We start from the raw sequence: 15,471 nt of genomic DNA, 5'->3' as shown, positions 1-15,471 counted from the left end.
CAAAGCAAAAATTTGCCTGATTTTGGAAGAAATTTTCTCTGTACATTTCTTGTGAAATTTGACTTGTATGTAATTGTGTTCATTTTCTTACCTATTATTTGAGGTAATTAGCTGTAATAGAAAGCAGTTGGGTTTTTCATGACATAGATCTGGTTTATGTCAAAGTTGCAATATATTGCAACTACTAGTTAAATTATCTTAATTCATCACTCAGCAATAGCATACACAAGTTACTTATGTTTTAATATGTGTTGGTAATGGAATCGGCTATTTAGTGGAAGATTTATGCAAATGATTTTTTTGTTTCGCATGAATGGATCTTATAGATTGTAAATTTCATTGATTATGTAATTACACTGTAACCTGCTATTTGAAAGAAATAAGCAGAATAGAAATGTCTGATTTAATTGCCATAAAGGAATGTTTAATACCCTCTCCTTCAGTTGAAATTTTACTGCAATACAAATAGCAATGTATTTTACAGTTACTATTTTATTCTCAAAGTTTACTTTTTATAGCATTTATAATATAGACATATATATATGTCTCCTTACATACAGTCACTCATGCCCTCGTCACCTCCCGCCTGGACTATTGCAATGCTCTCTACATGGGGCTCCCCTTGAGGAGCACTCGGAGGCTCCAACTGGTGCAGAGTGCGGCTGCGTGGGTGGTTATGGGAGCGACGTGGCGTTCCCATGTAACACCTCTCCTGCGCGAGCTGCACTGGCTCCCGGTGGTCTTCCGGGTGTGCTTCAAGGTTTTGGTTATCACCTTTAGAGGGCTCCATGGCTTAGGACCTGGTTATTTATGGGACTGTCTGCTACCACCAATAGCCTCCCACCAGCCGGTATGCTCTCATAGAGAGGGGCTTCTCCGGGTGCCGTCGGCCAAACAATATCGACTGGCGGCCCCCAGGGGGAGAGCCTTCTCTGTGGGGGCACCTACTATCTGGAATGAGCTCCCCCCGGAGATACGGAGGATCCCGGATCTGCGCACCTTCCACCGCGCTTTAAAGACCTTTTTATTCCATCAAGCCGGCCTGGCCTAAATCTTTCCCCTTTAAAATGTAAATTTTAATTTGTTTTTAAAATTATTGGGTGTTTTAAATTTATCTCGGCCAAATTGTTTAATTCGGTTTTATTCTGTTTTGAAATTTTGTATTTATGTGTTTTATTCTGTGGCTGTTCACCACCCTGAGTCCTTCGGGAGTAGGGCGGTATATAAATCCAATAAATGAAATGAAATGAAATGAAATATATATATATACATACAGGTGAAACTCAAAAAATTAGAATATTGGGCAAAAGTTCATTTATTTCAGTAATGCAACGTAAAAGGTGACACTAATATATGAGATAGACTCATTATATGCAAAGCGAGATAGTTCAAGCCTTGATTTGTCATAATTTTGATGATTATGGCTTACAGCTCATGAAAACCCCAAATTCACAATCTCAGAAAATTAGAATTTTACATGAAATCAATAAAACAAGGATTGTACATAGAACAATATCGGACCTCTGAAAAGTATAAGCATGCATATGTACTCAGTACTTGGTTTGGGGCCCTTTTGCATCAATTACTGCCTCAATGCGGCATCGCATGGATGCTATCAGCCTGTGGCACTGCTGAGGTGTTATGGAAGACCAGGATGCTTCAATAGCGGCTTTCATCTCTTCTGCATTGTTCGGTCTCATTTCTCTCATCTTTCTCTTGGCAATGCCCCATAGATTCTCTATGGGGTTCAGGTCAGGCGAGTTTGCTGGCCAATCAAGCTCAGTAATCACATGGTCATTGAACCAGATTTTGGTACTTTTGGCAGTGTGGGCAGGTGCCAAGTCCTGCTGGAAAATGAAGTCAGCATCCCCATAAAGCTCGTCTGTGGAAGGAAGCATGAAGTGCTCCAAAATCTCCTGATAGACAGCTGCGTTGACCCTGGACTTAATGAAGCACAGTAGACCAACACCAGTAGATGACATGGCTCCCCAAAACAACACAGACTGTGGAAACTTCACACTGGACTTCAAGCATCTTGCTTGAAGTGTGTGCCTCTCCATTCTTCCTCCAGACTCTGGGTCCTTGGTTTCCAAATGAGATGCAAAAGTTGCTCTCATCAGAAAAGAGGACTTTGGACCATTGAGCAACAGACCAGTTCTTTTTTTCTTTAGCCCAGGTACGACGCTTCTGACGTTTGTTGTTCAGGAGTGGCTTGACAAGAGGAATACGACATTTGAAGCCCATGTCCAGGATCCGTCTGTGTGTGGTGGCTCTTGATGTACTGACTCCAGCCTCAGTCCACTCCTTGTGAAAGTCCCCAACACTTTTGAATGGCCTTTTCCTGACAATCCTCTCCAGGCTGTGGTCATCCCTGCTGCTTGTGCACCTTTTTCTTCCACACTTTTCCCTTCCACATAACTTTCTATTAATGTGCTTTGATACAACACTTTGGGAACATCCAACTTCTTTTGCAATTACCTTTTGAGGCTTTCCCTCCTTATAGAGGGTGTCAATGATGGTTTTCTGCACAACTGTCAGGTCAGCAGTCTTTCCCATGATTGTGATTCCCACTGAACCAGTCTGAGAGACCATTTAAAGGCTCAGGAATTCTTTGCAGGCTGCCTGAAAAAAAGCCTAGAAACTAGTGGATTGTGATTTCACTGAACTAGGGCTGCATAAAAATCTTGCTTTACGTAGGAAGAACCTGGCTAAAGAGAAATACTCATAAAGCCTACGAAAAGAAAAGAATACACACACACACACACACACACACACACACACACACACACACACACACACACATATTATAATATAGACATATAGACATATATTTGAATTTTACAATTATGGTATATTCCATTTATTGCCACAGCCTTAAGTATAGTTTTACCATTCATTGTTCCATTTTGGTTTCTTGTGCCCCCCCCCCCCCCCCCGGTATATTTACTTGAATGTGTTCTACCACATAATTTTAACTGATTGGAGATTACATTTAGGAAAAAAATGGACAATGAGCTATAATAGGGGAAAGTATCATTGTGTGCAACTTTCAAGTATTTTTTTTGGCAGAATGATGAAAATAGCAAGGATGGTATATTCTTTAGAGGACAATCATCCTGAAAATTTTCAACTGGGTAGCTGCAAGAATTTGATCATAGCCTATTTTTGGAATATTCCCCTAAAGAATATCCCCACTTTATACAGAGATAGCAGAGATGAGGAAACAAGCTTCTAAAATGTCAAGCAAAGAACCTATTTAAAAATGGTGCTGAAATATTCACCCCTTCTCTTTCTGTCTTTCTCTCTCTTTCTCTTTCCCTCTCTCTCTCTTTCTCTGTCTCTGTTTTTCTCTTTTCAAGACTCTAAGCAATTAACAGTCAGAAACACAAAAAAAGAGCCCTCAGTAAAAATAAACTTACACAAAAAAAAATAATCTCAACAGTATCAAAAGAAGACATAATATGTCTGCTTCTGCATCCCAATGTTCAGAGCTTGTCTTCCCCTTGACCAAATATGAAAGAGGAAAAAAGGTAGACTGCACCCCCATAAGGAGGACTTTTCTCAAGATGAAGGCAGGAATAATAAAAAAAAAAAAGCCAATTTCCAAGATCCTGTCAGATATTTGCCTGGAGGGAGTTGACTCTGTTTAATCTGCTTGGATGGGCAGATGAATGTGGGAGAAGACAGCCCTTAATTTCATCCAGAAACCCAGGACCTTGCATTGCACCTGGAAGCCAAGTGGCAGCCAATTTTTGATGCTGTAGGGTCATTGAGGGTATCCAGAAACTTGTTGCTGTCCAGGCCACCAGTTTTTGTGACAGCTTCTGAATGCTTTCCAAAATGCATGTAGAATGCATTGATGGTTATCCAAATGGGAGATGATTAGGACATAAAGGACTGAGCAGGAATGGTTGCAAGTGATACACAGGATGTAATTGCAGAAGACTTCTTGGTCACAGGAGCGAGGTTCCTCCAGAGGAGCCCAGGAGGCCCACAAAATTGTAAAACACATCTGAGTGGAGAACGACAGCCTTCTTAAGAAGCCAAAGGTAGTGCTTTGGTAAAATGAATTGATTTATAAACCCAAGGCCACTTTGTCTTCAGGGATCATGTTTGAGACTTTTCCTCCTCATCCTGATCTGATACCCCCCTCCCACAAGCACTTCTATTGTATGTCTTTTTTAAAAAAATCTAGGAAGTATTTGTTATCCCTTTATAAACTAATAATTATGCTATAAAGAGACAGTTCAATACATAATACAGACTAACTGCAGTAACACTATTTCAGGCACAGTTATACTACCTACAGCTGCAGGATTACTATTTTTAACATTGTCATAGCATTTATGACACCCTTTTCATCATTTTTTTCCTTGGACGTTAATTTTACAGCAATTATTTTACTTCTGCTCTTTGTAACACTATATAGCTATCATCCCCATACGAATTTTTAAAAGGCTCTTTCCAGCATTCTCCCTGGTTTTATTACTTCTATTTTTATTTCCAGTCACTGCAGGACTCTAGCCTTCTTTGCTCACTTCCCAAACAATTATTATTTCATCAAAATAACGAATTGTTTGCATTTTCTCTCTTTTAATTTTAGCTCTTTTTGACAACATACTTTGCAACTATTGTTTCTTTCTGTGCACCTTGCAGTACACAATACCTTTCTCTCATCCTTATTTTGCAGCAATCTTATATGTGTTTCCCCCCCCACCCCACAATTTCACTTCATCAGTCCAGCAGCCATGCTTTTTCACACTTAGTTTAGTCTGAAAAACTTGAATGGCACTCTGTAACATATTTTTTTTCACTTTGTTCCAGTTTTCCACATTCTCTTTCTTAGATCTACTTTCTGTTCATTCTAATATATCTTATAACACTTTTTCATACGGAACTCATACTTTCCCTGTCGGCAGTTTCATTTGCTGTACTTCCATTCTTTTTTCTTTCACTTCCTCCTTTTCCACTCTTAACACTAAAGAATAATGATCTGCCCCACAATCAGGATCTTGCTTCATTTTATATCCTTCACTAATTCTCTTCAATTTTCTCAAGAACGAATCTGATTTTTTAAGACATATATTCAATTCTGTACCATGTGTATATATGACTTACATATACTTAAAATTTAAACCATGTATACAAAATACATTTTTTTTCTCTGAAACTCACCAATCATCATTCTATTTTGAATGGCACAATCACTTTTACTATATTCTCATCTTATTTCCATCCATCCATTCATGTCCTCCAAAAATATTTTTCTCCTGGATTGCTTTCATTCAGGATGATGTATGATTTTCTCCCAAATTCATTAGCATTATTCACTGTAATGAGCTGTCGGCAACATATGGATTCATACTTTCATACAAAGCCAGAACAAAACTGACATCAATTAATACTTTTGACATATATTTTAACACTTTCACTCATAATTAAATAATCACTTCTTTGCACATTTTTACCAGCTCTGCTCTGTAGGTTGAAGCTGTCCATAATCAAATCTTTTAACATCCTTTCCCAAGTGTTAATCTGTTTACAGGAAAGCACATTTCTAACTCTAAATTATCATTTCAGTGAAGTTGAGGGTATGAAACCATTTTGAACTCATGGGCATGTGTAAGATGTGGAGAATATGTTGTTGCATACACTATGCAACAACAGTTTTTCAAAGATTTGTTTTCTGCCAGTCAGTTTGCATTCCCACTCTCATCTTGCCCAGCAGTTAAGACCAAAGGAAGGGATAAAATGCATAAAATAGTTAGACCAAAGGAAGGACCAAAGGAAATATGGGGAAAAGATGTTAAACCACTAACATATTCCCCCACGGTATATACCCATTTTCTATTTTTTCTTTGCATGATCTCATCTTTTCTTTTTCCACTACTTCTAATAATACAGTCTATAGGAGTGGTGCGGTGGCCTAGATGTTAAGATGCTCGCCTCACATTATGAGGCTGAGACTTCAATCCTAGGCAGCGGCAGCTGTTTCTCTTAGGGTGCAAAGAGAAAACATCTGTTGCGAACTGTGTAGGCATCAGAAAGGGTATCCAGGCAGGAAATGTTCAGCTCTATTCAGTTGCCCTGACTCTACCCTGACACAATGGATTACAGGGTCGTAAAAATAAATAAAAAAAAAATAGCAGGGGTGAAATGCTCCCGGTTCGGACCGGCTCGGGTGAGTAGGTAGCGATGGCAGTGGCAGTTCAGAGAACCAGTAGCAAAAATCCCTTCCCCCGCCCCCCATGCCCAGCTGAGCCGCATGATCATCAGAGCCTTTTTTTCCTTTTAAATGGCTCTGACGATCCAAGCTCTAATGATCCCAGCTGAGTTACCTGCTAATCAGGCAACTCAGCTTGGATCGCCAGAGCATTGTAAAAGAAAAAAAATTTCTTTTTTTCTCCCCCCCCCGCCCCTTGCTTACCTTAGCTGCTGGTCGCAACGCCTGCCTTGCTTCACTTGCTGTAATCCCTGCAATCCATTGCATCAGCAAGCAACTGAATCTCCCTGCCTGCAATCAAGCTCATTGATGAGCAGCTCTATCTGCAACTTTAAGACTTGTGGACTTCAACTCCCAGCAAAGCTGGCTGAGGAATTCTGGGAGTTGAAGTCCACAAGTCTTAAAGTTGCCAAGGTTGGAGACCTCTGTTCTATTGGGTAAGTTTTTTCCCCCTTTGGGAGCTTTAAAAATATAGTTAATTGGGGTTTTTTTTAGTTGTTCTTTTTTTAACCATTTAAAGTTTAGGAAGTTTTAAATTTAGCTGCTTTTATATAAAAATAAAAATAAAATAAAATAATATTTGTACAGCTTTCTGAGATTTAGTGTGTTTGTGTAGTGTTTCACTAACTACACAAACACACAAAATCTCACAAAGCTGTATGTGGAATTTTGTGTGTGTAAAGTGTGAAAGTTGTTTTTTTGGGCTTTTTGTGGCTGTGTGAGGTTCCTGCTTATTGCGGGGCCATTTTGGGTCTAGCACAGCTGCTTTTACATTGTGGGTGAGCCAGTTGTGTTGTGTTGTGTTTTGTAGGTTAAAAAAAGGGCAAAGAAGTGACATTGACTTGGCCACGCCCACCCAGTCACCTTACCACCAAGCCACACCCACTAATTAAGCTACATCCACAGAACCAGTAGCAAAAATTTTTAGATTTCACCCCTGGTCTATAGGCTTTCAATCTGTTTGGACTTGCTATCCACTTTCCTATTTTCTTCCTTTATGATTGCCATCTTTCTCTTTTCCACCTTGATTTTCTTCTCTTTCCTCTTTCATACTTCCAACGTTGTGGCTCAAATTGTTTTCCTCCAGAAGTTTTTTGTTGCTCCAAGTCAGAATGGTTAGTTTCAAAAAATGGTTCTGATCTCATAGTAGCCCACAAAAGGGAGAATTGATCCCTCAAAGTGCACTAAGGAAATTCCAATTGATTGGAAAAAAAAGTGGTTTGACTGTGAAAATTAAAACAGAGGCTGACCTTCTTTGAAATTAAAATTCAGCCTACACTTCAAAAGTTTCCCATGAAAGTTTTGGCATATATATTTAACACAATTGTTTTATTGACATCATAAAGAAGAAGTGATTTTAAAATGTTCTGTGTGAAATTTAAAATGTGGCTTAGGTATCTGATATAATAATGATAATTTGAAGTGTTAGCATTGATAGGGCAGAATTTCGAAGATGGAACCCAGATCAGAATTTCCAGAAAATAGATCAGAATAAAATAAAGATCAAAATATTCCAGTTTTAAACCATTTGCCTAACCTCACAAGGATTTAAAAACGAGCAAAACAAGGGACTTGGGAATCCATCTTCCTGTTTTCTCTAACCTCTATATATTCAGACAGAGTGCTAAAGAATTGTGCTTTTGTTTGCTGGAGTTCAAGTACAGCTGCCTGTTTGATTTGAAACTCGAAGTGTAATATGCTTTGGAAAGATTTGTACAGCTGAATTTATGGTAGATGTACAAAGTAGGGGCAACGATAATGCACTCTCTCCACCCTTTCTCCATTTGTAAGGTCTCTTGTGTGTGGTATTGTTGAAGAGGTTTCTGCTGCATCCATACCAAGCCTTCTCATGTCATCTTAATATAATGCATTACCTCACCTCACCCTACCCAACATTGCTGGGGAAGGCTTTTGTATCAGTAGTGGATTTCAATTTAGTTTGCTACTGGTTCGCTCATGCGCTCACTTGCGCGACCCTTCTGCGCATGCATAGAAATGTCCGGGTGGGTGGGCGGAGCCTCCCGCCATCACCGCTACTGGTTCGCTCTATCTGAGGCAAACCGGTAGCAATCCTCCACTGTTTTGTATTCACTTTAAATAAGTAAGCTGCATTGGCTTATGTGATTCTTCTGAGGTAGTCCTCAATTTACAATATTTCAATTAGTAACCGTTCGAAGTTACAATGGCACTGAAAAAAGTGACTTAAGGCTATTTTGCAGCATGCCCGTGGTCACGTGATCAAAATTCAGACACCTGGCAACTGACTCATATTTATGATGGTTGCAATGTCCTCAGGTCATGTGATCCCCTTTTGCAACCTTCGAACCAGCAAAGTCAATGGGGAAGCCAGATTCGCTTAACAACTGTGTCATTAACTTAACAACTGTAGTGATTCATTTAACAACTGTAGCAAGAAAGGTTGTAAAATGGGCCAAAATACACTTAACAAATGTCTCAATTAGCAACAGAAATTTGCTAAAATCATCTCCTATATTGGATGAATATTGGATTGCACTGTCATGCAACGAATTACTAAAATTCAGTAATAAAATTATTGCAGCATGTTGTGTAATACTTTGAGTTTAAATTGTGAAATGATTTATTTTGGCAACTTTAGAAGCCTTGAGCTCACTAAATAAACCCAAATGGCAATATCATACTCAAAATGGAATGCTTTGAATTTCAAACAGTTGAAATTCAGAACAGATTGATTGATTGATATGTGCCATCAAATTCTTTTCAATTCTTAGTGACCATATAGATTAGGGGTGTCAAACTCCTGGCACGCGGCCCAGATGTGTCATACACTAGCCACGCCCATACCCGGTTTAGTGAAGGGGAAAAAAAGCCGTGATATGTCACGTGATGACGCCGTGATGGTGCGAGTTTGACACCCCTGACATAGATAAATTTTCTCCATGACAATCTAACCCCAATCTGTTCTTTCAAGTCTCCTAATGGTGCACCTATCCTCACTGTAACTGAGTCAGAACATTTTGGTATTTTTCTTGATTCTGGCTCCCGAAAATATTTCATAATTAATCAACAGTCACAGCAAATATATTGGCATAAATTAACATCCCTTCTCCATGTTGAAAAATAAAGAAAAAATGTTTAACAATAACAGAGTTGGAAGGCCCCTTGAAGGTCTTCTAGTCCACCCCTTTGCTGAAGCAGGAGACACTATACTACTTCAGACAAATGGTTGTCCAATCTCTTCCTAAAGTCTCCAGTGTTAGAGCACCTACAACGTCTGGAGGCAAGCCATTCAACTGATTAATTGTTAAATTAAAAGTTTATAGGTAAATAATTTGGGGAGATTTTCTTCTACTGAATAATAATTTCTGATATTTACACTTTGTATTTTTCTCTAGTATCCCAGTCCCATGGAGAAAAATGTTATTGCTGTAAAAACAGTAGAAGAGAAAACAGGTAAGCGTTTTAAAAATGTTCAGCTCTGCCCTACCTAGCCTTGATTCAGTAATCTGTGCGCTAGTAAATTATGGTTTAGATTATTGCAATATGTTCTATATGGAACTGCCCTTGAGGATGATCTGAAAACTTCAAGCAGTCCAAAATACAGCAGCAGGAATACTGATTAGAACTGGGTATTGTGAAAATATTAAGTCACCTTTCCGTATTCTTCTCTGGCTCTCAGTTCATTGCAATCCACATTCAAGTGCTAATAATAATCTATAAAGCCCTTTAGGGCATGAGACCATGTTATGGGAAGGATTTTTATTTATTTATTTAAAGTTATAAGCTACCCAACTCCAATGGTCTCTTCCTGGATGTTTCTACCTGTGCCTGAAGGTTGTTTTCGGAAATGTCTGTCCCTGGCCAGACATATGCACATATCCCCATGAACACACATACACACACAATCTTGAGAAGTAAAAGCTTTACTTAGAACTTAGTAAATATTGGCAATGACAGGCACAGCTTTTGTGCAAATCTTCTTCCTAGCGTATTCCCACAAGTGCAAGGTCCGCTTTTCGGATCATTGAACGCCAGTTTGCAGGGTCAGCTGTGTCTCCAAGGCGCAGGCCCGTGGCTTGCATATCTTTGTTGGTGTTGCCTTGCCATCTCTATTTTAGGTGCCCGTGAGGTCGCCGGCCATTGACTTCTAGTTGGTAGGCAGTCTTGGCAACGCTGGAAGGTGCTGCTCTTAGGACATGTCCATACCTGTGGAGTTGCCTTCTCTCATCTTCTCTATAATTGGTGCCACACCAAAATATTGTTGAATGCACAAAATCAGCAAAGCCTCAGATTCCCAGGCTATTTGCCTACAATGAGCTCCAAATAGCCAGAATGCAAAATGGAGAGCAGAAACAGGTTACAATTCAAAAATCCAAATGTGTGTCTGCAGAGCCTGGTTCCAAGAAGTAGAGTTGTCTCAGGCAACAGGCTCAGAATGCAAATGCATAGTATTCCAGCAAGCAGAGCAGTTACTCCCAACAGAATTACCGGACAGTGCTGGATCTTAAATGGATCCTGTGCTAGGCATCAAGGGCAGAAATGCCCTTGCCATAGAAAGGGTGACACTGATCTGTTCTGTTCTCCTCTGCACACAGTTCAGCATGGTCTAGTGGGGGCGAGGAGTGGGGGGAGATCTTGGATCCAGCCTACCTCTGCTTCCAGCTGACTTGAATGTTTCTCAATCATGTCAGCCTCAGGTGCCTAGTTGCTAAGCTTCTTTTAAGGCTTATATTTGTCTTGAGCATCTTTAGCAACTTCCTCATTTCAGACTCTTCTGAGTCTAAGCTAGCCATCACAAGAGATCCTATTGCTTAGATGCAGCAATTAGTCACCATGTGGAAGCGTTTTCCATAGCAGCTGCATGATTCTGGTGCTAATTTTATTAACTTTTTGGCACCAGGCAAATATGTATTAATGCTCTCAACCTTTTAATATATTCGTGTTAATTTAAAATTTACATGTTGCATGGAAATATTTTCATTAATTGTTATTTTCCCAGGGTGGCTGTTTTAATTTTTATTGTATATTTTAATTCAGTTTAATTACAATTTTTACATTGCAATTTTAATCCAGCCGCCCTGCAAAACTCAGCTTTGAAAAGCCACATAAAAAAGTTTAAGTAAAACAGATTTACTTTCTTCTTTGTTTAAAATGATCAAGAAAATGTTGAGTTAACTTCATGTAACTGAGAACATATTCAAGTGTATTCTAGAATGCCTATTTAATTTTCATTCACTAATAAAAATATAATAGAACTCTATAGAAAATGAATCTTTTGTTGTTGAGTTTATTGCCTTTAATTAGTTTAAGAATATTTATGAAACGATGCATACTGTAATAGTGACATGGTATTTTTACATAGAAATGTACAAAATACTTAGAAATGATAGTCATTTACATCTGTTTCAGTTAAGTTTCTGGCCAAATTTTGAAAATGAAATTTCTGTAGCTTTCTCGGTGGATGGTCTGTGTTAATAGACTGGGTTGGAGAATGAGTAGGCTGCTGTAAATTGTTCTAGATCAGTGATGGTTAACCTTTTTGGTATCGAGTGCCCAAAGCGGGCACCAAATGCACACACACGTGCCAGAACCCCCAAAATGCAATTTGAGTTTTCCCCCGTGCATGTGCCCCCTGTGCACGCGCCCCACTCCCCCGCACCCCATTTTGAGCCTGGAAAGCATCCTGCACCAACCTGGAAGCTAAAATGGGGCATGGTGGGGGATGCCGCGTGAGGCCCCCCACCCCATTTTGGGCCTGGAAAGCTTCCTGCACCAACCTGCACCCCCTTGCATGCACATGCACCCCCCCGTGCATGCACGTGTGTGTCTCATGTACCCCACCCTCGTGCATGCGCAGCAGACACCCGGATATCAGCTGCCAGCGGGAGGCACGCACGCATGTGCGGTGGATCTGGTTGGGCCAATGGCTGGCATGCCTGCAGAATGGGCTCTGTGTGCCATCTGTGGCACGCGTGCCATAGGTTCACCATCATGGTCCTAGATCTTTTAGTAGCATGAGTAATCATCAGTCATATAGTCTTTTGCACTTCTATTTTTTTCAGTGATGTAATTAACAGATCAACAGAGTTGGAAAGGACCTTGGATATCTTCTAATCCAAACCTCTGCTCAAGCAGGCGACACTATACCTTTTCAGGCAAATGGTTATTCAATCTCTTTTTAAAAGCCTCCAGTGATGGAGCATCCACAACTTCTTCTTTTTTTAAAATAATTTTTATTAAAAATTTTCCCTTTCATCATACATATTTTATGAACAGAGTACTGACAGGATCACATCTTATACATAATCAAAATCATCATAATATATCTTAATCCTTTATCACAAATTAATCACTTTTCTCCATTCCTTATTGTTTCAACTTCTGCCACATTATTTTTTTTTTTATCATTTTCAATTTTATATTGCAATAACATCACTTTACGCCTTATATTTCTTCTCAATTACAATTTCTCCAATTATTTACCATCTTTCTTCATTTCCAGAAGTGTCTCTCTAATTCCTTCTTCCCAATCATTAGCATTAAAATATTCATCCTAATTTACATTGTTATCAAAATTAATATTATAAAATTACTTATTTTCATCTGCTGTAGTTTATCACAGACATATTCTATTCCTTCTTCTTTACAGAAATAATTGCTTTCATGATTTCAACGTTGTTATTCTCTTTACAGTTAGCATTTTAAATGTTCATTTTAATTTACATTGTTAACAAAGTTAATAATATTGTCAACTTATTATCTGTTAAAATTTAGTGTAGACAAGTTCTATTCATTCATCTTTATCATATAATCACTTATAATCATTTTATTTTTTTCAACTTCTACCATATTTCTACCTTATTTTTTTCAACTTCTACCATATTATTCTCACATATTCTCCCCCCCACATTTCATTCAATACTTTCATCTAAGATCACAGTATATCCTATAATTCTTCTCTTTTACCAATTCAATATTTAAAATTCCATTCTAGTTTAAAAAACTATCAAAAAATCTATTGTTATTATATTGTCTACTTTCCATTCCCATTAATCTATCTTATATATATTTACTAACATTTGTCTCATCAACCTTCATCTTTAAACATCATCTCTCAATCTTTTTAGCATCCCCTTTTCTAGTAGTTTTTTGCCCAACCCTTTATCTCGCTCTAACTTCTCAATTCTCTCTCTCTCTCTCTCTCTCTCTCTCTCTCTCTCTCTCTCTCTCTCTCATATATTACATTTCATCTTCTGGCTTCCTTTTATCTTTTTTTGTTGTGCTGTTTGAACTTCCCTCACCCTTGTCTCTTCCAGATATTTCCCTTTTTACCTATTATCTGCTTCTTTTTTAGGGGAAATTTTCCCTCTGCTCTTTTTACATTCTCAAAGATTTCTACAATATTCTCTATCTGATTTCTATTTTTTAATACTTTCTCTTGAATGTTGTTAATTTCTTGTTTCTCATCTAAAATTCCCTTTTCCAGCTCCTCATTTTCTTTTTCTGAAAATTTAAATGAATTTTGTGTTTCTTTTTTTGCCTATTAAAGATTCACACATACTTTTAAGCATCAAAAATAACTCTTCATACATCTGCAACTATATTTTGTGACAATTTAAAAAGTTATTAATATCTGCCCAATTATATATCTGTACAATTAGCCAAAACTTAAAGTCTATATAATTTTCTTATCTCCTCTTCTTTTCTTCTTGAAATATTCCTTTGTTCTTCAAAATTAAAATATTCTCCTCGATTATTAATTATTGTCCAAATTCAACAATAGTCAAATCCAATTGTGAAGCTATCTTCCAGAAGAGAAGGGAAATAAAACCAATATCCTAATGAAAAACACAATCACTCCTTAAATGTTTACACAGTGTCCATTTATCTTCTTCTACATGGCCAAGGTTGAAATTTCCAGCTGCTTTCTGTTTTGTCTATTTGAATAGAGTATCACAGTACTTTTTCTTTTCTCCAGCAGATGGCACTCTCCGTTTCTACACATTACAAAATAGTCTTATTAAATCCAATTTTTTATCAAAATATTCAGTAATTTTTTAAAACCTCTTGTAAATTGTTGTCTTCCAAAAATCATTTATTCCCTTTTTGAAATATTTTGCTTTTCCCAAGTTTCCAAATCCAAGACTTTCTCTTAGATTCTTTGTATTACAGTCCACACTTTCTCTTTTTTTCCATGCACATGTTTTCCCCCCAAAATGCCAGATAGCCGCTAGTCCAAGTTCAGGAATTCTTTTAAGACTTCAATTTCCCTTTTTCTTAGTAAAAATTGGCAGTTATCTCACCCAGTTCTAGCACTCCGTCCAAGTGCCACTCCTGCTCAATTCTTCGGTCCGGTTGTCCCAGCTTCGAAGCGGCCACCATAAGATGGCTGCCGCCCCCGCTGCCACTTCAGGAAAGCTGTTTCTGTTCCAGCGGGGAAATTGCCAATTCCTCGTGGTCCACGAAACACCTCTCCTTTCTTCACCATCCCTACAAGATAGCTATGGTTCGAAAGCCTCCCAGCAACGGTTCATCCGGCCGGATTTCACACGGCTCATTGGAGCCCGCTATTTTCCAATCTGTTCCCGCTGCGATGTCAACCGGAAGTCGAGCATCCACAACTTCTGAAGGCAAGCCGTTCCACTGGTTTATTGTTCTCATGGTCAGGAAATTTTTTCTTAATTCTAGGTTTATTTTATTTATTTATTTATTTATTTGATTTGATTTTTATACAGCCCTTCTCCAACAGGACTCAGGGCGGTGAACAGCCGAGATAAAAACATAACATATAAAATTTAAAAAACAGTTTAAAAGACATTAAATAATTTTGGCCCTCAATTTAAAACAACCCAGTTAAAACCAATTTCAAATTAAAACCGAAAGGATGGGATCAAGCCAGCCCGGCTAGATGAAATAGAATTTTCTGGGCCCGACGAAAAGTCCAGAGGCCTGGTATCGTGCGTATCTCTGGGGGTAGGTCGTTCCAGAGGGCAGGTGCCGCCACAGAGAAGGCTCTCCCCCTGGGGGTCGCCAGCTGACATTGTCTGGCTGATGGCACCCTGATGAGGCCCTCTCTGTGCGAGCGAACTGGCCGGTGGGAGGCTATTGGTGGAGAAGGCGGTCTCGTAGATACCCCGGCCCTAAGCCATGGAGTGCTTTAAAGGTGGTCACCAACACCTTGAAGCACACCCGGAAGACCATCAGAAGCCAGTGCAACTCGTGCAGGAGAGGTGTCACATGGGAGCGCCCCATCGCTCCCATAATCCCCC

At 38.9% G+C, this 15,471-nt stretch overlaps 1 protein-coding gene across 2 annotated transcripts in view; it reads left to right on the top strand.

Annotated features, from left to right (window-relative positions):
• The window catches only part of PRELID2 (PRELI domain containing 2), a 103,381-nt gene that overhangs the window by 12,125 nt on the left and 75,785 nt on the right, over positions 1 to 15,471 (top strand). For both annotated transcript variants that reach the window (XM_070933941.1, XM_070933940.1), the window contains exon 2: positions 9,598 to 9,655. In XM_070933941.1, coding sequence (XP_070790042.1) covers positions 9,598 to 9,655 — 58 coding nt within the window. The remainder of the gene's footprint in view (positions 1 to 9,597; positions 9,656 to 15,471) is intronic.

Source organism: Pituophis catenifer, unplaced genomic scaffold, assembly GCF_029215685.1.
Source record: "Pituophis catenifer annectens isolate HBS135680 unplaced genomic scaffold, rPitCat1.0.hap2 SCAF_2, whole genome shotgun sequence".
In the NCBI taxonomy this organism is placed as follows: domain Eukaryota; kingdom Metazoa; phylum Chordata; class Lepidosauria; order Squamata; family Colubridae; genus Pituophis; species Pituophis catenifer.
This window is presented reverse-complemented; position numbering and strand designations above follow the sequence as displayed.